Consider the following 22350-nt stretch of genomic DNA (forward strand, 5'->3'; position numbering starts at 1 on the left):
ATTTTTTTATTTACTTAGAAAGTCGCCCTTTTAATTTGTTTGGACGTATATAACATTTTTATTTATTTATTATTTTTTTTTTATAAAAATAAACAGTATAATTAATCTAAGGTTTCTGGCCTAACGGTTAAGGCACCGGACTGTGGTAAACATGGTCTGAGGTTCGATCCCTAGAAACAGTTGAACTACGCTGACGAGAGGTAACGACCTCGAAACACACGTGTACGTAGATTACTGTTTTAAAAAAAATCAGACTTTGGTAGGGTGTATTCCAGTTCCTGCTGTAGCTGTTCATATGAACCTGAAATCATAAAAATCTCAAAACATACTGAATTTTATAGGTACTCTTTACTAACCTTGGGTATCTATCTAAGCTCGCTCTTAGATCCGGTTCCAGTCATCGATTGGTAAATCCGAGTTGACAAGCCACTATATCTCTGTGGAAGATTTCTGATTGTTTCTAGTCTATTGGATAGTTTAGGCTAGGTTCAGATCGTCGTGGAACTATTGTGATCATTTATGTTTTCATACTGCTAGGGAAAGTGTTAAACCCCAGTTTAATCCAGCTATCTCATAACATTTATTGCAATAACATACTGAATTTACGAGAGTCTGCGACAAATAAAGAATTTCATGGATAAGGACCGTCGTGTGTCTATAGAGACAATAAGTGCACAGTTTGATGTCAGTGTGGGAACTATACAAGCAAACTTTTCCCCAAGGGTGCTCAGAGAAGATCAGTTCACGACTCGATCTTTGTGACAGATTATTTGACCAAGTCCTATAGTCCAAACTTTGCTCCCTATGATTTTTGTTTTTGTTTTTTTTTTTTCCCTAAGATCAAGGAAAACTCTAGAGGCTGTCGTTATGAGACAATTGAGGAGATGAAAGGGTAAAAAAAAAAACATTGTTGTTACTGTTTAATAACGTTTTGTTAAAAACAAACAAAAAAAAAACATTGAAGTGTTTATTACTGTTGCTTACCCCCCCCCCCAAAAAAAAAGCTATCGGAAAACAAAATGAACCAAAAAAAAAAAAAAAATATTCAACAAAATAAATTTATTTTACTTTAAAAAAACTTACGGTAAGTGTTTGTGATTTATTTTATCCAAATTTTTTGTATTAATTTTATCCATTTTGTTGTGTGTGTGTGTAATATCTTTTCCTTGTAATGTTGTTGCTATTCACATACTTTTAGCGTTCTTGCACCGTAGCTCCGAATTCTCGGCTTTCGTCGGCGTTAACGCCGAAAGCGTTCGTCAACGCTCGGCTAAGATCGTGAAATCGGTGGGTAAAATACTGCAGGAGTACCGATGAAAGAGGCTGTGAGGAGAGTCATTGACATGCTCACACAAGAGGATTTCCATGGGATCTTCCAGAAATTGTTGGAATGGTACAACAAATGCATTGCAGCCGGAGGAGATTACTTCGGGGGGGGGGCTAGAGTTACATGTGTGTACTATCGATAAAAGTGCCACACGAAAAAAGTCTGGAAACTTATTGAAGGCACTTCGCATGTTGCTTGGCCTAACTACATTTTTCTATTACGAGAATGATTTCACATTACAAACCGACTGTTTGTCTAACTCTGCCCTTGTCGAGAGTCAAGTGACGAGGGACTCACAGAAAACATTTAAAATTAATGGAAAAAAACAAAAACAAAAGCAAAAACAAAAACAAAAACAAAACAAAAACAACAATCTCAAACAAACAAAAAACCGCTGGTCTGACATACCTGACCGTAGTTCCATGGCTTCTGGTAGACGCTGGAACTGCCACTCCCTTGGAAGATATGTCCATGGTCGTTCAAGATGTATTCGCAGAGAAGATCTTTATCATTCATATATACTTGGTCGCCTGGGTGTATTTACATAAAATGAAACGTGAAAAGGTATTTAAAACAGAAAGAAATATGTTAATATTGAAAATTTTTTTTTTCTTTAGAGATGATTTTGCGAGGCCTAGAACATACGTAATTCCTTTGCATTGATTGACTTCTCACATCTAATAAGTTCCCCAACTCCTCCTGCAGTAAAAGTTCCCCATACCATTATTTCTCCATTCCCGTGTTTAACTGTCGATTTTATGCAACTTGGCGAAAATCTTTCCCCAGTTCTGCGAATTCACCATTCGGGAGCATCGGGAGCATCACTAACAAGACAAAATCGTGATTCATCTGACCAGAAAACATTCCTGAATCAGTCTGTATCTTTCTTGCCATAACACCAGAAAAATCTCTTTCTATCATGAATGTTCTTAAGATAAAAATGGCTTCTTTTCACGCCTTTTAGAGGAAAATCCCATTTCTTTCATTCAGCTAGATATTGTAATTTCTAGCCCCCGTTTTGAATTCTTTGCTATGGTCAACAGAAGTTTTCTTTCGATCCTTCAAAATAGTTAATTTAAGACTGCAGTCGTCCTCCACAGTGGATACTCTAAGGCGACCAGATCCAGATTTCCCTATTACCAAGCATTCGACTTCGAACCTTTGACCAATTCGCTTCACTACAGAAAGAGATGTTTTCAGATTTTTCTTTTCTTAAAATATCAAAATTCTGCTTGTAAATCATTTTGGACTGCCTTAATCCTGCAATTCGGTTTTTTATATCCTCGCCAAGATGCGGTCTTACCATTTTTAGGATTACTTTTCCCACTTATTATTATATGCTATAATAATAATGATCTACAGAATAAAAATTTTCAGTTAAAATTAACAAAAATTCATGGAAAAATATTGAAAAATCGATTTCTTCCTTCTTTCACTCTTGGCCCGTTTTTTTTTTTTTTTTTTTTTTTTTTTTGCTCATGAGAGCTTTCAGTAAAATTTGCAAAAGCTAGGCTCAACCGATTCAGAGCCTATAAGGAAGGAACACGCACACACACACACACACACACACACACACACACACACACACACACACATACAGATGCGCACACTCATGCACACACACGCACACACATGCACACACACACACACACACACATGCACTCACACACAAAGTGACTTTTATATAATAGTAGAGATATATATTAGTTTAAGTAACTTACCTTTGCACCAAGGATTAAACAGGATATACATGGGATCGAACTGGTCGAAACAGTAGCTTCCCTTTCCAAAGGTCATCGTCTCCAACAAGAAATCCCAAACACCAACAATGCAGTCACAACCGGCATGGATGTATATGGTGATGAATTGGTCTTGGCGGGACACCAGTTTTGCTCCCCACTCCTCGGGGTGCCATTTGTCGACGAAACCAAATTTAACCTCAGACTTCTTCGATGGAATCGGATTGTCACCTGCAAACACAGTTTTTTTTTTTTTTTTTAAATATGCAGTTAAACATCCACACAAAAAACAAATAAACTGTTGCAATATTTTTGAGATGATGCAGATAGAGATTTAAATGCTGCCCACCCCAGCATGATGTGACACAAGGTCGGGAAAGTGGGGATGTCAAGCGAGCTCCCCCAAAGGAGAGGCACTCTTTCCTAGCAAAAATTGCACGAGCATCCTCGTCGGCATTCCCCAGTCGGGGCGCCTCAGGCAATAAACTTACCTCCTCACCAGGAAGCTGGATGGCAAGGCCTGGGAGTGTGAACCTTGTGGTTAATACCCAGACGGCATACGACAGTCCGACAGGTACTGGGTCAGTTCCTGGCTCTGCAACTGTCAGGCTGATTGTAAAGAACGGATACTTGACTGGTACTTATCTACGCAAGTCTTCAAGCAACTGAAGCAGCAAGGAGACTTTTCCTCACAATTCCAAAGAATAGAATAAGGGTATGATCACTGAAAGGATCTTTTACTCTTTGCCTGAAAAATTATAAAGTCTAGGACCTGTACTGAACAGCTACCCACTGAAAAAAAAATTCTTGATCGCCAGGACTTGTACAGAAAAGCTACCTATCGGAAACTCTTCTGAAATCAAATATGGCGTTCAATTCAAGACAAAGAAGAAAACGATTTAAACGATCCTATACCACACTACTGTACTATTTATTTAAGTGCTTGTTTACATTGGTGATCTTTTGAGCCAACGCATTCTAGGTGAAAACATTATTACGTACTTACGTGTCTTGTCGAAATTAGTATAAAGTCCAAAAATGATCCAGTAGATGATGTGTGACAAGTATAAAAAAATTACATTCCCAGATAGCGTGTTTAAAGATGGTGGACTTTTGTAAAGGTTATCTTCCTTGTTTTTCATACTGAATTAGTCGCACAACTCTTCCAGATTAAAGCATATGATCAAACTTCATAATTCAATGAATTCTATTTTACTTGTGATTATTTTTTTCTACTGGATTTATTTTTCGCAATTTTTTTTTTTTTTGAATTTGTACTAATTTAAACATGATACATAAGTACATATTAATACTTTCACCTGAAATGCGTTGGTTTAAAAATGACCAAAAAATAAGATGGACATTATCTCTAGTACGAGAATGGTGCCAACATTTGTCCCTTTCGGTGCGAACACTTACCGATTTGAAAGATGAACTTGAGGTTGTGTTTCGTTTCATCGTATTCTTCATTGAATCGAATAGTCATCATGAATGGTTGACCACGACGGACGATCAGCTGACCGTTCTGGGAAAGATCGTACTGATCAGTGTGGTGATGACGAACATTTTCAGGCAGGTGGTAATCAATGTCCGTGACGACCAGCATACCGCTTTCAATTAGTTCTTCTTCAGTCATTTCCTCTGAAATGTAATTTAACCATTGTTATTATTATTATCATTATTATTATTATTATTATTATTATTGTTATTATTATTATTATTATCATCATTATTATTATCATTATAATTATTATTATTATTATTATTATTATTATTATTATTATTATTATTATTATTATTATTTTTTAAATTTTGAAATCCTCTGGAAATGAATCCCATCCCTTTCCAGAGAGACGTTCATAAGCGAAATCAGAATTATTATTATTATTATTATTATTATTATTATTATTATTATTATTATTATTATTATTATTGTTATTATTATTATTATTATTATTATTATTATTATTATTATTATTGTTATTATTATTATTATTGTTATTATTATTATTATTATTATTGTTATTATTATTATTATTATTATTATTATTATTATTATTATTGTTGTTGTTGTTATTATTATTATTATTATTGTTATTATTATTATTATTGTTGTTATTCTTCTTCTTCTTATTATTATTATTATTGTGATTATTATTATTATTGTTATTCTTCTTCTTCTTCTTATTATTATTATTATTAGATTCATTATTGTAATAATTTTATTATTGTTATTACTATTATTATTATTTTTATAAATTATATTATTATTATTAATTTTATTATTATTATTATTTAAATTTTATTATTATTATTATTATTATTATTATTATTATTATTATTATTATTATTATTATTATTATTATTATTATTATTATTTTTTAAATTTTGAAATCCTCTGGAAATGAATCCCATCCCTTTCCAGAGAGACGTTCATAAGCGAAATCAGACTTATTATTATTATTATTATTATTATTATTATTATTATTATTATTATTGTTATTATTATTATTATTATTATTGTTATTATTATTATTATTGTTATTATTATTATTATTATTGTTATTATTATTATTATTATTATTGTTGTTATTATTATTATTATTATTATTATTATTATTATTGTTGTTATTATTATTATTATTGTTGTTATTCTTCTTCTTCTTATTATTATTATTATTGTGATTATTATTATTATTGTTATTCTTCTTATTATTATTATTAGATTCATTATTGTAATAATTTTATTATTGTTATTACTATTATTATTATTTTTATAAATTATATTATTATTATTAATTTTATTATTATTATTATTTAAATTTTATTATTGTTATTATTATTATTGCTATTATTATTATTACTATTGTTATTATTATTTTATTATTATTATTTTATTATTATTATTATTGTTATTATTATTATTATTGTTCCTATTATGATAGTTATTATTAATATTATAAATATTATTTGTTATTATTATAATTACTGTTGTTATTATTGTTGTTGTTGTTGTTATTGTTATTGTTAGTAATAGTATTAAGATTAATGTTGTTGTTATTATTTTATTATTGATATTATTATTTGTTTTATTATTATTATTATTATTTTTTCTTCTTATTTTTTGTTATTTTATTATTAATGTTAATTTTATTATAGTTGTTATTATTGTCATTATGATTATAACTATTATTATTATCATTATTCTTGTTATTATCATCATTATTATAACTATTATTAGTATTATTATATATTATTATAATAGCTATTATTATAGTTGTTATTATTATTATTATTTTTTTTTTTTATTATTATGTTGTTGTTGTTATTGTATTTATTGTTATTGTTATTATTGTTATTATTATTATTATTATTAATATTTATTGCACACACACACACACACACACACACACACACACACACACACACAGACACACACTCAAAGAGACTTTTTTTTATAACATATCTATATATATATATATGCTTCTAAAACGTTACCATTTCATAGGGGATATTCTTTAATTCGTAATAACTTGTGTAGGATTGTTTCGGCCCAATATTGGCGTACGTGTTAAAAATGGTGACTATAAACACGTACATTTTTTGCTTAAAATCGGTTAAAATAAAATAAATAAATAATAAGAAATGTCAGAGTAATTTAATGAAATATTAATATTGAAATTTAATTAATGAAAAAACTATGTAAATTGCCGGGAGATTGCATTTCAAAGTCGTCTAAAAAAAAAAAAAGTGGATTACGGGATTAATGGAAAAGTAAATATGGTAAAAAGTCCACAAAATAAAATCAATATTCATACAAGTACATTACATTATAATATTTTGATAATATTTTCGTCATGCATCATATAATAATAATAATAATAATAATAATAATAATAATAATAATTATTATTATTATCATTATCATTATTGGCTCACGTGGAGCTTTCACACAAGTCAACAAACAATCTGATTGGAAACCTGTGGTGTTCTCTGGAAGCTGAGTGACAACAAGTCTCCCCAGACGTCCAGCTCTCTCCACCTCCTTCGATAGCATTTGCAAATGAATTTGCGTCATCGCAACAGCCGCTTACCATTGATTTCCCGCTGGTAGTGGCCATTGGTTTATACTGGAATTTGAGTGGCACTCAGCCTCCCCAAGGTCCCAGTTCTCTTTGCGCTTGTCCAGCCAAGGTCTGGTTGGCGCTTGCTCCTCGGTCTTTCAGTCCTTCTTGACCCTTCTCGGCCCTTCGGTATCACTTTTTTATTGGGGGGAACGGTTATGAAACAATGGGGGGGATGCATGTGGGGTTGGTGGGTGTAGAACTTGTAAATATGGAGCTTCGGTGTTCTTCATTCCCTGTAACGCTTATTCGTTATATTGTCTTGTATTATTCTCCGCATTCAAGGGTTTTCCTTAATATTTCAGTCGTTTTCATTATCGTTAGTCGTTGTACTTTTGCAGTTATTCCTCTGATTCCAATTTCTGACATTCTTTTTTCGAATTTTTTTGGAATTGTTCCTAGTGCTCCTACTATTATCGGTACTATTTTGTTTATTATTATTATTATTATTATTATTATTATTATTATTATTATTATTATTCTATTGTAGGTACCACCAACATCCTTAGAAAAACCCTTGATCTTTGAAGCTCCTGGTTTGAAGCCGGAATTGAGGGAAATCCTCTGGAAATGAATCCCATCCCTTTCCAGAGAGACGTTCATAAACGAAATCAGAATTATTATTATTATTATTATTATTATTATTATTATTATTATTATTATTATTCAATTTTCACGCCAAACAAGGCACAGTGCCACTTTAAAGTAGGGGGATACTATCGGGGACATAAGTTGCAAGGATATTATGAAAAGAGATGAGTAGCAAGATGTTTGTTCACATTACACTTGAACTTCTGCATGTCAGTACAGCTGAGAAAGCAGAATCCTGGAAGGGAGTTCCAAAGTCTAGCAGTTCTTACACATAGGGATCTCTACTGTGAAGGGGTGGGATTTAGCTGCTTGTTAGGTTTGTCGGGAGTATTTATGTCCAGTGGGTCCAAGTGCTTGTAGTTCGTCAACGCATTCACCATTAAAATACTTGTAGAACAGGCAGAGGGATGCAATATTTCGTCGATGGGACAGCGACTGAAGCCTAGATGACAGTTCAGGACTTATCACGTTGGCGACTCTCTTTTTTTTTTTAACGCAGGAATCACCACTTATCAAGGCCAGAAGCCATTCGAGGATAAGGGTTAATGGGTATACATTAGTCAATGTGATTATAGCCTAGTAAACATAAGTAGTGGGAATTTTGTAAATTGGATTATTTAGGAGGACGGTTCATCAAGAACTTGTTTACGTTGGACTTGAAGACAATCAGATTGTAGTCAGCTGGAAAGCAGGTAACCAGAAGACAGTTCCACAGGCGCATATTTCTAAGAAAGAAGCTTTGTTCGTGGAATCTACATTTAGGTCTAGGCACAGACAAGGAGTGTGGGAAATTATTGATAGTGGTTTTAGCTAGATGAGTGTTTTTCGTGAACGTTTAGCGAGGAGGGACCATAGATTGAAGCTCAGACGAGCACTTGCCATGAAAATAACGATAAAGCAGAGACAGGCTTGCACCGTCTCTTCTGTGGGAAAGAGGTTGCAGGGAAGAGAGAAAAGGGCATCCCCACTGAACCCTGTCCAGAAGCGAGAGACTAGCAACAGATGCACCAGCCCAAATGTGACAACAGTACTCCATACATGGGTGAATGGTGGCCTTATAGAGGTAAAGGATACTTTCAGGTGTAAGAAGCTTTCTAGCATGGTAAAGAGAGCCCACCTTCTTTACAGCAGCATTGGCAATGCTCTTTTGGGATAGAAGCTGAAGCCTAGATGACAAAAAAATCGGTTTTCATGTTTAATCGATCTGTCATTCATTATTATTTTAGTTAAATGATAGACTGAATTATCTTTTCCTGATTCACGGGATTCCCACTTTTATCAATGGCGAATCGGCAAAATATGATAAAACTGATTTTCAATTTTTAATCAAAATTCTATTCAATAATTGTTTGCTAATTTTTAATGTAGATGGTTTTTTTTTTATCTGATATGTAAGTATAAATAAAAGTTTTTATGTTAATTTATTTATAACTACAGACAACTCAATTTAACTAACAAGTTCTATTTCCACTCTTATCAATGGCAGATCAGTAAAATATGATAAAAATGATTTTTTATTTTTAATTAAAATTCTATTCGATAATTGTTTCCTAACTTTTGGTGAGAATATTTTTACCAGTGTATGTGTATATGCGTGCATGTGCGTATGTGTGTGTGTATGTGTATGTGTATTTGTGTATATGCGTATGTGTTTGTATGTGTGTATATGTATAGGTTTAAGTAGCTTTCTAGCATGGTAGAGAGAGTCCACCTTCTTCACAGCAGCCTTAGCAATGCTCTCAATATATCTGTTCCAAGTCATGTTCCCTGTGAACATTAGGTCGAGGAGTTTTAAGGTAATATGTATTTGGCCATATCTATTGGTGGTAAAGAATGTTTTTGATGCTGCTGGGGGAAAAAATGTTAATGAATAAATAAATACATGTCACTACAAAAGACCTGTTCGAAGAAAAACACTTTAAAATTGGTTTCATTTAATATACGCTGATGAGATTGCCCAGTTGTGCAAAGTTATAATTTATTAACTGTTAAATACATGTATGCCAACATTGGGTCAAAACAATTGTATGCAAGTTATTACCAATAAGAGAATAATATTTTGAAACATGAACATTAAAATGGTCTGTCCTTTATGAAGTGGTAACATTTAAGAAGTATTATAGCTCTAGTACTGCACTATTGAGCTATATCAGTTGAAACTTTGTGTTGTTTACTTATATGCAATTACTATTATAAGTAGTAAAATATATATATAGGGAGAGAGAGAGAGAGAGAGAGAGAGAGAGAGAGAGAGAGAGAGAAAGAGAGAGATGTGGAGGATAATTATATTATAAAACATTCAATATTGATCTCACCTTCCAAATTGTTTTCGTGCATCTGTTGCGTCATCATATCCATCATCGGATCGTCGCCCTGCTGACCAAAAGGCTCAAAGAATTGGCCGCTCGGGTCCAGGTATCTTCCTTCGAAATCCATGGTGAAGCGAGACATGTCCATATATCTCTCCGGGTCATCAATCGGCATCCGGAAGTGTCCTGGATCCATGTAGCGCATGGGCATTGGCCCCATCTGACCCATGTAGCCAGGCTCCATGTAGGGGCCGTACGGCCTGTCTTGTCCGTCCATGTACGGACCCATAAAGTTCATATCATTGTTGGGCATGTTAGGAGCCCTGTCATCAGGAGTATTTTGCCGCTTCTGACTGCCCATATGCTTCCCATCGGAAACTGTTGAGGGGTCGACGACCTTTCCTTTCGAGTCAATGTACCTGCCTTGTGGGTCCATCGTCATTTTTGACATACTCTCCATACGCCCATCATTTCTGCTTTAAAAGAAAATATATATATATATATATATATATATGAACAAATGATTAATAATGTGTTTACTTTTTTAAAATTAAATATGTTTTTAACTCTTTTTCAAGATGTCTTTTAACATGTTTTATTAATCATTTGTTCATATTATAAGCTCTATTTCCTTTTCGGTTTTATTGAGCTTTTTATATCTGGCTGAGTTTATTTTACTTGTAAATATTAGCTCTTTAATATTTATAATATATTTTAAGTTTACCATTTTGATTACCTTGGTAAACGTATTGTAATTTTTTATTATATATATATATATATATATATATATATATATATATATATATATATATATATATATATATATATATATATATATTAAACATTAAGGGGAGATAGATATATATATAAATACCCGTTCACATACACTTTTTTCATAATAAATTTAGAACCCAGAATTAGATGGAATCAAGCAATTGCATCGACAACGGACAACGCTAGACCCGAAGTGGGTTTCGATGTACTGCATCTCATCAGTGACGTGCTCTGACGTGAGTTCGCGCCTCCATTAAAGCATGTCACTGATGAGATGCAGTACATCGAAACCTACTTCGGGTCTGGCGTCCGTTGTCGATGCAATTGCTCGCTTCTATCTAATTCTGGGTTCTAGATTTATTATGAAAAAAGTGTATGTGAACGGGTATTTATATATATGTGTGTGTGTGTGTGTGTGTGTGTGTGTGTGTGTGTGTGTGTGTGTTTTCGATTTTTCAGGCTGGTGTTCTTAACTTGAATGTAATTGTTTTTTTTAATTTGTTTAGATAATGCTTGATTATTCGGATTATTTGCATTCCTCAGACTATTGCTCTCATCTTCTTTAGGTATATCTTATTGAACTCGGGAATCTTTCTGTCAAACTCGGAAATGTTCTGTTGAACTCAGGAATCTTTCTATCAAACTGGGGAATATTTCTGTTGAACTCGGGAATCTTTCTGTCAAACTTGTAAATGTTCTGTCGAACTCAAGAATCTTTCTGTCAAACTCGGGAATATTTCTGTCAAACTCGGGAATCTTTCTGTCAAACTCGGGAATATTTCTGTCGAATTAGGAACTCTTTCTGTCGGACTCGGGAATCTTTATTTCAAACTCGGGAATCTTTATGTCGAACTTGGAAATCTTTATGTCGAACTCGGGAATCTTTCTCTCAAACTCAGGAATCTTTCTCTCAAACTCGGGAATCTTTCTATCAAACTAGGAACTCTTTCTGTCGAATTCAGGAATCTTTATGTCGAACTCGGGAATCTTTCTGTCGAACTTGGGAATATTTCTGTCGAACTAAGAACTCTTACTGTCGAACTCGGGAATCTCTATGTCAAACTCGGCAATCTTTCTTTCGAACTAGGAACTCTTTCTGCTGAACTCGGGAATCTTTATGTCTAACCCAAGAATCTCTTTCTCAAACTCGGGAATCTTTCTATCGAATTAGGAACACTTTCTGTCGAATTCGGAAATCTTTCTGTCAAACTCAGGAATCTTTATGTTGAACTTGGGAATCTTTATGTCGAACTCGGGAATCTTTCTCTCAAACTCGGGAAACTTTTTGTTGAACTAGGAACTCTTCCTGTTGAACTCGGGAATCTTTATGTCGAACTAGGAACTCTTTATGTCGAACTCGGGAATCTTTCTCTCAAACTCGGGAATCTTTCTATCGAACTTGGGAATATTTCTGTCGAACTAGGAACTCTTTCTGTCGAACTCGGGAATCTTTATGTCGAACTCGGGAATCTTTCTGCTAAACTCGGGAATCTTTATGTCTAACCCGGGAATTTCTCTCTCAAACTCGAGAATCTTTCTATCGAATTAGGAACTCTTTCTATTGAATTCGGGAATCTTTCTGTCAAACTCAGGAATCTTTATGCCGAACTCGGAAATCTTTATGTCGAACTCGGGAATCTTTCTCTCAAACTCGGGAACCTTTTTGTCGAAATAGGGACTCTTTCTGTCGAACTTGGGAATCTTTATGTCGAACGAGGAACTCTTTTTGTCAAACTCGGAAATCGTCTGTCGAACTGCGGAATCTTTCTGTCAAACTCACTAATCTTTATTTTTGTATGGAATTTTCAACGGAAACCTTTCTTCATATCATTTGTATTGGGAGAAGGTGATAACAGAAGTTAATAACACAGACTGACAACCTGGGTGTGCTGAATTCGATTCCAGTTCAACTGAAACATTTTCACTTAGGATGTTAGCAACCTTTACTAATTATTACTGAGCACTTTATCTGTCGTGCCACAAGTTTATACAGAGTTCTGTTCCAACTTGCGTACAGATTCCCGAGTTTGACATGATGCACTTGAAGAATATTGGAGGTCACATCGTCCAAAATATCGTGACAATAACACTCAAGATGAGAACAGTACTAGAAGCAATAATATAATGTAAGCAACAGACAGACACCAAATCTCCATTAGTAATAGAATTAATAGAATAGTTTTGGCTACAGACAGACAGATATCAAATACCCCTTAGTAATAGAAGTGTTAGTATAGTTTTGGCTACAGACAGACATTTACTAAATCTCAATTAGTATTACAAGTAATAGTATAATTTAAGCTGCAGACAGATACAAAATCACCATTATTAATAGAAGTAATAGTATAATTTTGGCTATAGACAGACAGATACCAAATCTCCATTATTAATAGAAGTAATGTTATAGTTTCGGTTACAAATAGACAGATACCAAATTTCCATTATTAATAGAAGTAATATTATAGTTTTGGCTACAGACAGACAGATACCAAATCGTCATTATTAACAGAAGTAATAGTATAGTTTCGGCTACAGACAGACAGATACCAAATCTCAATTAGTAATATATGTAATGGTGCAGTTTGGGTTACAGACAGACAGATACCAAATCGCCATTATTTATAGAAGTAATGGTGTAATTTTGGCTACAGAGAGACAGATACCGAATCTCCATTAATAATATAGTTTCAACTCCATGATAAATAAACATATGTTAGTACACGAGCTGGCAGCATGGTGTTGCCCGGTCCTACACTACGCTTAAACATGATATTTTAATTTATGTAGATTGCGTATGTATTATTATAGAATCTTCTATTGAATATTATATATTACGTGGAATAATTTGCCTGGTGGACTAATTCGCAAAAATAATTAAAAAATAATAATGGTAATGTCGTTCATCAAATTCCGTCTTTGTTTGTTTACAATATCACGTCAGCTGATATTTGGGCTTGGCGATCTTAAAAATAGTCTTTCTTCTCTTGTAAATAAAAATGAAGAATTTTTACGGGGGGAATATTTTACGTTACACCAGTCAAGGTTACATTGTGTAACGGAAGATATTCCTCTGCAAAAATTCTTCATTTTATCTATAAGAGAGAAAAAAAACTATTTTTAAGATCGGATTTTTTCGATTTTCGATACTTATCGGATGAATTTCTATACAAAATATATCTAAGAACACTGCCAGACATATAAATTACCTTTGTGTGAAATTTGCAAAAGATAAGCTCAGCCATTTCGGAGCCTATGGAGGAAGGAACTCAGATACACGTATACGCACACACATACAAAAAGGATGGAACGATAAAATTGGTGCCATAGAAAAGACGACACGATTCCATTTCCGTTTAATGAAAACCGGTTTTCTTTTTTGGTTAAAGACTATTTACTAATTGGCCAGTTGTGCACACATCCCAAGAGCGATAGGAGCCTTCTATCATGTCTGAAAGTGACACAATGTTCGACGAGCGAGATCGGAGATGCGCCACTGTACAACTCATGCTCTCTACTGATCCAAGTTATGACAACAGGACCATTGCCAGCACCCTCAAAATGCATTTGTGGATTACCACGAATAACAGGGACGTGCTCAGGGCAATGAAAGGAAGTTTCCAGACACGGCTATGGTCTCTGGTATGGTTTCAAGTGAGGGCCACATCATGCCACCTCACATCTTTGAAGTCGGCTTGAAAGTCAACACCAAAGTGTACCTGAATGTGCTTAAGAGTGTGGTGATAAAAATTAGTCTGTCATCTCATAAGATGTATAGCAATAACATAATGAATTTTCAAGAGTCTACAACAGTTTTAAATGTCTGTGCAAAAAAGTCTGGAAACTTATTGAAGGCACGTCGTACTTCGATGTCTGTTCGTCCGCATCACTCATTTCAGTAAGTTAGAAATAAATAATTAGTTAAGATAACACTAGTCTCTCTCCCCCAAGTCCATTCTTTCCTAATAAAACCTTGAAAAACTCCCAGCAAAGTTTCTTTGTGTTACTTTCTTCATGAAAAAAAAAGAGCTTATTTCTGTAGCAACCACTAGATGAAGTGGCTTATGCGCCTGAAGAATCCTAGAGTGGATGAAACGCGGAATATTCAGTGTAGCTTAATCGCCATATATATTTTTTATATATATATATATATATATATATATATATATATAGTAATTTATAAAATATGTGTATTATGTGTATTTGTATTTATATATATGTTTATATATGTATATATGCGTGTATTTTTACGTATCTGTGTGTATGTGTGTGTGTATGTGTGCATATATATATGTTTGTGTATGTGTATGTATGTTTATATATATATATATATATATATATATATATATATATATATATATATATATATATATATATATATGTACTCAGGCATGTGCTCTTCCCTTATTTACGTATGTGGATTTGCTGTACATATGTATACGTATGCTTGTATTTGTGTGTTACTTATTAAAAAAATTTTTTTTCCTTAATTTTATTAATCTATTATTTAAGTTACTATTCCTCTGTCGTTCGTCAGGCGGTAACCACGACGGATAGGAACTCTGAATCGTCTGACTGCATTCACTGCAATTACTGCCTCCCATAGTTGCTGTCATCTCACAACGTTTTGGCCAAGTAAGCGTCTGGCCGGCTTTGGATAGGATTGACACCGCTTTCATCAGACAATTCTCACCTAGAACCCTAGTGATTTAACGTCTCTATCCACTGCCCCACGGACCCTGAAGGGCGATCAAATGTTGAATTTTGTGGTCTTATAAATTCATGCTTATTTATTATCTGATAATAGTCCACCATAAATAAAATTAATAAATAATACTCATCTAAATAGTTAATTCCAATTAAATAATATATATAAACTACTAGGATTCGTGATAAGTTTGAGCAAAGGTTTGAACGCACAAGCATTCTTTCACCTATTTTATTTTATTAAAATAAACCTGTAACGTATAATTTCTACCTGCCCGGCTAATTTATATATATATATATATATATATATATATATATATATATATATATATATATATATATATATATATATATATATATATATATATATATATATATATATATATATATATATATGTATGTGCGTGTATATATGCATATTTTTTTATATATGTGTGTATATGTGCATGTATGTATGTATATATATATGTATATATGTATATATATACATATATATATGTATGTGTATGTATGCATGTATATGTATGTATATGTGTTTATTTTTATGTTTACGTATCTGTTTTTTTTTTGTATATTTACTAAGGCATGTGATCTCCCCGCCCCCCCCCATTTATGTGTCTCCGTACTTTGTACATGTGTACGCGTGTATGTGTATTTATGTGTGTGTGTATGTGTGCGTATTTTATTTACTTACTATTAACAATTATTTATTTTAATTTTTAATTTATTTTATTTACTTACTGATACTCTTACCTATCATTATACTATCAAAATAAACCTGTAAAGTATAATTCATTAATTTATTTTTCCTTTTCTTTTTCTTTCCATTTTATAAACAATAAATACCTTTCAATCTCTCCCCGCCCGGCTAAATCAGTTTAAACCCCATTTTCAACCGGTTCCTTCACTAAAATTAACTCTCTAACCTGTTGCCATGGTGATCCTTTAAATTAATTGTTACTTATGCGGTTATAAATAAGAATAGCGTCTTTTAATTTTAAACCGTTATAAACTAAAAAAAAAACGTATATAAGAATTTACACATAATTAATATTTAATTATAAACCCCTCTCTTATTGTATACACTCCTACTACTTTAAACTCCAACGTCCTCTCCCTACCACTCCCCCTTCTTTTCTAACTCCCCTTTATCTACGATTTTTTCTATTCTTATTTGACTTTATAACTTAGTCCATCTATGAATTCTGACGATGCTAGTTGGATTTTTCCTCTCTTTGAGGATTTTCCTCTAGCTGAAACAATTTGTAAACTCATTCTGGACTCACAGTAATAAATTTCCTATATACTGCTCTGACTACACATTGGGAACTCTAGTCCGGTTTTTTCACCACGGGTAAATATATATATATATATATATATATATATATATATATATATATATATATATATATATATATATATATATATAAGAAAAAGTAGTTAATAAAACATGTTAAAACACTTTGAAAAAGAGTTAAAAACATTTAATTTGAAAAGGGAGCACAAAATAAGTGAATAGTCCTTAATCCGCGGAGTTTTGAAGAAATACTTTCCTTCTCACCAGAGGGTAGGTTTAGCAGAAATAGGGTGAAGAAAAAAGTGATTATATTTTCTCATCCCAATGCTTATTTAAGAAGTTCAATGTAAAATGTCATAACGAAAAACATATTAAAGGTATTTGCAGCTTCTCTTCCAATTTTCGGATTCTAATCATGTCAAATCAGACTTCATTTCCTTTTGACGGTTTGATTGTTGCTATTTCTTCTGATGAGTTAAGGGCATAATTGATTCACTGATTGATATAATAATTAAATGAATGATTTTGTGCTACGAAGCAGATATTGCCAAGAATTGTATAAGTAGACTGAATTAAAGGAATAAATTATAAGATGGTCAACATCATAAATTTTTTAATATAGTTTTTGTCATTTATTCTCTCTCCCTCTCTCTCTCTCTCTCTCTCTCTCTCTCTCTCTCTCTATATATATATATATATATATATATATATATATATATGATAAGTATGTATGATTGTAAGTTACACAATTCTGGCGATTGAAGGTTTAACCCTCAGTGCAGACGACACTAAAAATGCAATTGTGAATTACTTGTGACTTCTACGCGGGCATTTCTGATGGAACAAGCACATACTACCCTCAGGATTCCGTTCAAAATTTCACGAAGATTTCCATGTTTGTCAAAAAGATTCCCGAGTTTGACAAAACACACCTAAAAAAGGTCGGATCAGCCGAAACGTGAAAATAACTCTCAATTGTATTTTTTTCAAATCTCCGAATTTGACAAGATATACCTGAAGAAGGTCGGCTCGTCTGAAACGTGAAAATAACACTCAAGATGAGAACAGCAATCTGAAGAATCCACTACGAATAATCAATCCTCATCTCAAAAATTCAGATAAATAAGAACTTGTATACGTTGGACTTAATAACGACCATGTTATAGTCAGCTGGCAAGCAGCCATGTAGTATTGTATTCCACTTACCTTTGTTTGTTGTCGATTGGGCGTTGTCTGTCCTTTTCAGTGGCCTCTTTCTTTCCCTTGTGAGCCTGCTTGCTGACATCCCCTCGAGGTCCATCATAATGCATGCCGGGCCCTTGTTGGCCAATATGAGGGTTGCTATAGCGTGGGGCCCGTTGGGCCATCATGGGCGGATTAAAGTTCTGCTGTCTTTCCACAGGCATGTGCATAGGAGCGTCGCTTTTCGAAGGGTGATCTTTCGCTGGAAGGAAACCAAAAAAGAAACAAAATGACTAGGCAGAAAAAAAAAATCGACTGGTTTGTATTACTGTACACATAGATTCGAAAAAGTTGTCAAAAAAATAAATTTTTAGGTGAAAGTACAGAATAGTTACAAAACACCCTCCTCCCTCCATGTTAAGAATGGCTTTCTAAATAACGTTATTATTTCAGCATGGTTCAATAAGTGCATAAAGTACCATTTTTTGGGGTTTGTATTACTGTACACGTAGATTCGAAAAAGTTGTCAAAAAACAAATATATAACAAATAAATGTTATCAAAGGCAAGATAAGTTACTTTTCTATCTAATTGGATATGTTTCTAGTGTTTTTTTTAATGTAACATTTTTATTCAGCTTGAAAAAAATACAGTGGTTACTGATGTATTGGAAAATTTAAAATGGCGTTCGACTCTCTCTTTGATACGGTAAGTTTTGGAAAAGGAGTTAAAAATAAAAAAAAAAAGACAAAATACTGTTAGAAACTCACTCAATGTATGTTAGCGTGACATAGGATGACATATATTCAGTGGGTTTTTAACAGTATTTTGTATATTTTTTTATTTTTAACTCCTTTTCCCAAACTTACCGTGTCAAAGAGAGAGTCAGGCGCCATCTATAATTTTCCAATACATCGGTAAACACTGTATGTTTTTCGAGCTGAATAAACTTGTTACATTAAATAAAAACACTAAAAAATTATCCAGTTAGGTAGAAAAGTAACTTATCTTGCCTTTGATAACATTTATTTGTTATATATTTGTTTTTTGACAACTTTTTCGAATCTATGTGTATAGTAAAACAAACCCAAATCGACCTCTGAATCGAAACAGAGTCGAATCAATCCATTACATGTTTCACCTAGATAGAAGATAGGGCAATAGTTATAGGCCGTTGATTTCGAATGAATGCTTTATACAATATATTTAATAAAACTGCTGATGTGCAAACGCTGTTACGAGAGCTAGAAAAGTCCGCAAACGACATTGGTCTTTACTTTAATGCAGTTAAGACAAAATTTATGTGTAGGCCTTACTATTAGAATGTGATTAAAATACTTATTATTATTATTATTATTATTATTATTATTATTATTATTATTATTATTATTATTATTATTATCATCATTATTATCATTATTATTATTATTATTATTATTGGCTCACATGGAGCTTTCACACAAGTCAACAAATGATCTGATTGGAAACCTGAGGTATTCTCTGGAAGCTGAGTGACAACAAGTCTCCCCAGACGTCCAGCTCTCTCCACCTCCGATAGCATTTGCAAATGAATTTGCATCATCGCAACAGCCGCTTACCATTGATTTCTCGCTGGTAGTAGCCATTGGTTTATACTGGAATTTGAGTGGCGCTCAACCTCCCCAAGGTCCCAGTTCTCTTTGCGCTTCTCCAGCCGAGGTCTGGTTGGCGCTCGCTCCTCGGTCTTTCAGTCCTTCTTGACCCTTCTCGGCCCTTTGGTATCACTTTTTTATTGGGGGGGGGGAGATCGGTGATGAAACAATGGGAGGGGGGATGCATGTTAGGGGGTGTAGAACTTGTAAATATGCGGTTTCGGTGTTCTTCATTCGCTGTAACGTCGTTTTCATTATCGTTAGTCGTTGTACTTTTGCAGTTATTCCTCTGATTCCAATTTCTGACATTCTTTTTTCGAAGTTTTTCGGAATTGTTCCTAGTGCTCCTACTATTATCGGTACTATTTGGACTTTTTTCATCATCCAAATCTCTTTTAACTCTCTGGCTAGCTAGCTATTATTATTATTATTATTATTATTATTATTATTATTGTTATTATTATTATTATTATTATTATTGTTATTATTATTGTTTTCGTTGTTGTTGTTTGTGTGTGTGTGTTCGTGTGTGTGTGCGTGTGTGTGCGTGTGTGTGTGTGTGTGTGTCGTGGAACAACAGTGAAAATAAGAACAATCAAGTTGAGGTTCGGTTAAGGAACAAGTGTATTAACAATAATGTACAAAGATAGGAAAGCGTGTATATCTTCTGGGCACTCAGCTAGCAGTTGAAGTGCAGTCGCATCTCTCTCACCGGTGTTGGAATTACTAGCGCTATTTATAGTGCTAATCGGTGTAAATTCCTCTGTTCAAGGAAGGCCGGTATAACCCCCCCCCCTTTGAAAATATCCCGTCTGGGATTAATAACGTTTTTGTTTTGGGTTCACCCTAATCAATTCTGTTGATTTCCGTTTTCTGTTTGATCTTCTGTTCTCCGGAGCTGTCTCTGGTATGAAAATTATCAAACACTGTGTCCATGATGTCCTCCTCGGGCGATCTGGTCACTTCACTGTTCGAGTATCTTTTCCGAATTTGGTTAGTGTGACGTTTGTGCACGAAGTCTGGTCCCTTAATCATGTAGACCATGTTGCTTATTTGTTTCTCAACAATGTCGGACTCCCAGAAAGTCTTATTATTTTTGTGAATCTTGTAGAAGACTCTTTCGCCAACTTTATACCGTTTTTTTGTTATCGTTTTTTTTTTTTTTTTAGGTTTGGCCTATCCTGGTTTGGTAACAACTTGCGAAAAATCGATCTAACCTTGCGTCGGAACATAACCTCTGCAGGTGTCTTCGACATTTCGATGTTTGTATTCGAAGTGACTCTGTAGACTTGTAAAAACTGTTGGATTGACTTATCTGTCCCCGACCCACTAGCTGTTTTCAGAGCTCTCTTGAATGTGTCAACGAATTTCTCTGCTTGTCCATTACTTCTTGGGTGGTATGGCGGAATAGTTATATGCTCGATTAGATGATCCTCGCAAAAATATTTAAATTCGGTAGACGTAAATTGCGTTCCATTGTCTGTAACAATGCAGTCTACTACTCCAAACCTAGCGAATAGTTCATACAGGAAGTTGATAGTTACCTCGGATGTGGGATTCTTACATTTTAATACCTCCGGCCATTTAGATAAGCTGTCAACAACAATGAGATAGTAGAACCTATCTAGCGGCCCTGCAAAATCTAAATGAATCCTAGGTCAGTCCGGTTTTGCCCGCGATCCGAATTGAGTCGGAGGAGCTTTTATAGCTAATGCGCATCCTCTACACTCCCTGATTTTTTCTTCTATATCCTTATCCATGTTTGGCTAATAAACGAAAGAGCGCATAAGGCTTTTCATTCTTGATATACCTGGATGTTCTACATGGAATTCCTTGAGCATTTTTTTCTGTAATGTCGTAGGAATTACGACCCTGTCGCTATATAACAGGACGTTATCGCAAATTGAATAAATTTCTTCATTCACTTCGTTATTGTTGATCCTTTCTTTCGTGCGTATAATAAATTCGTCCACCTCTGCCTTACTCTTAATCTCATCAAGCGTTACTGGAAGTTCTCTTATTCTGTCACATAACGTATTTTTTACTTCATCTTCCGCTTGGATGGCTGCTATTACCATATCCTCCAATGGTTCTGTCTGCTTAGGTATTAACCTCGATAATCCGTCTGCATGACCAAATTTTTTAGATGGTACATACTCCATTTGAAAATTGTAATTCAGCAGTATGGTACCCCATCTTTGGAGTCTATTCGCCGTATGTTGTGGTAGTCCCTTTTTCGATCCGAAAATCGTTAATAATGGTTTGTGGTCTGTTTGTAACAGAAATTGCCTACCGTGCAGGAAACGATGAAATTTCTTTACCGCGAATATAATGCTTAGCGCCTCTTTTTCAATTTGCGAATAGTTCTTTTCGGCTGGAAAAAGGGATGAATGTGCTATGGTTTCACTTTTCGATCATCCATTTTGTGTAAAATGCATGCTCCTATACTATAGGAGCTGGCATCGCTTGCAACTATAATTTTACGCTTGGGATTATAATGTGCCAGAAACAAGTCAGACGTTAAAGTCTCTTTAATTTCCCGAAATGCTTTTTCGCACTCTTGCATCCAGACCCATTTTTGGTCTTTCCTTAACAGTTCATTTAAAGGCGACCTTAGTTTATGCATATTTGGCACAAATACATTGTAGTAATTTGCCAAACCTAAGAAACTTT

General features: G+C 33.7%; 1 protein-coding gene across 2 annotated transcripts in view; it reads right to left on the reverse strand.

The window, feature by feature from the left end:
• LOC145268671 (hemocyte protein-glutamine gamma-glutamyltransferase-like) overlaps positions 1–22350 on the reverse strand; it is a 99379-nt gene that overhangs the window by 49911 nt on the left and 27118 nt on the right. The window contains exons 3-7 of one of the 2 annotated variants that reach the window (XM_080124163.1): positions 18072–18309; positions 10097–10563; positions 4486–4707; positions 3049–3297; positions 1736–1857 (exon numbers count right to left, since the gene is read on the reverse strand). In XM_080124163.1, coding sequence (XP_079980289.1) covers positions 1736–1857; positions 3049–3297; positions 4486–4707; positions 10097–10563; positions 18072–18309 — 1298 coding nt within the window. Of the gene's footprint in view, positions 1–1735; positions 1858–3048; positions 3298–4485; positions 4708–10096; positions 10567–18071; positions 18310–22350 lie in introns of both variants that reach the window. The other variant, XM_080124162.1, reaches the window with a different exon arrangement.

Source organism: Euprymna scolopes, chromosome 44, assembly GCF_053919585.1.
Source record: "Euprymna scolopes isolate OS-2025 chromosome 44, ASM5391958v1, whole genome shotgun sequence".
In the NCBI taxonomy this organism is placed as follows: Eukaryota; Metazoa; Mollusca; class Cephalopoda; order Sepiida; family Sepiolidae; genus Euprymna; species Euprymna scolopes.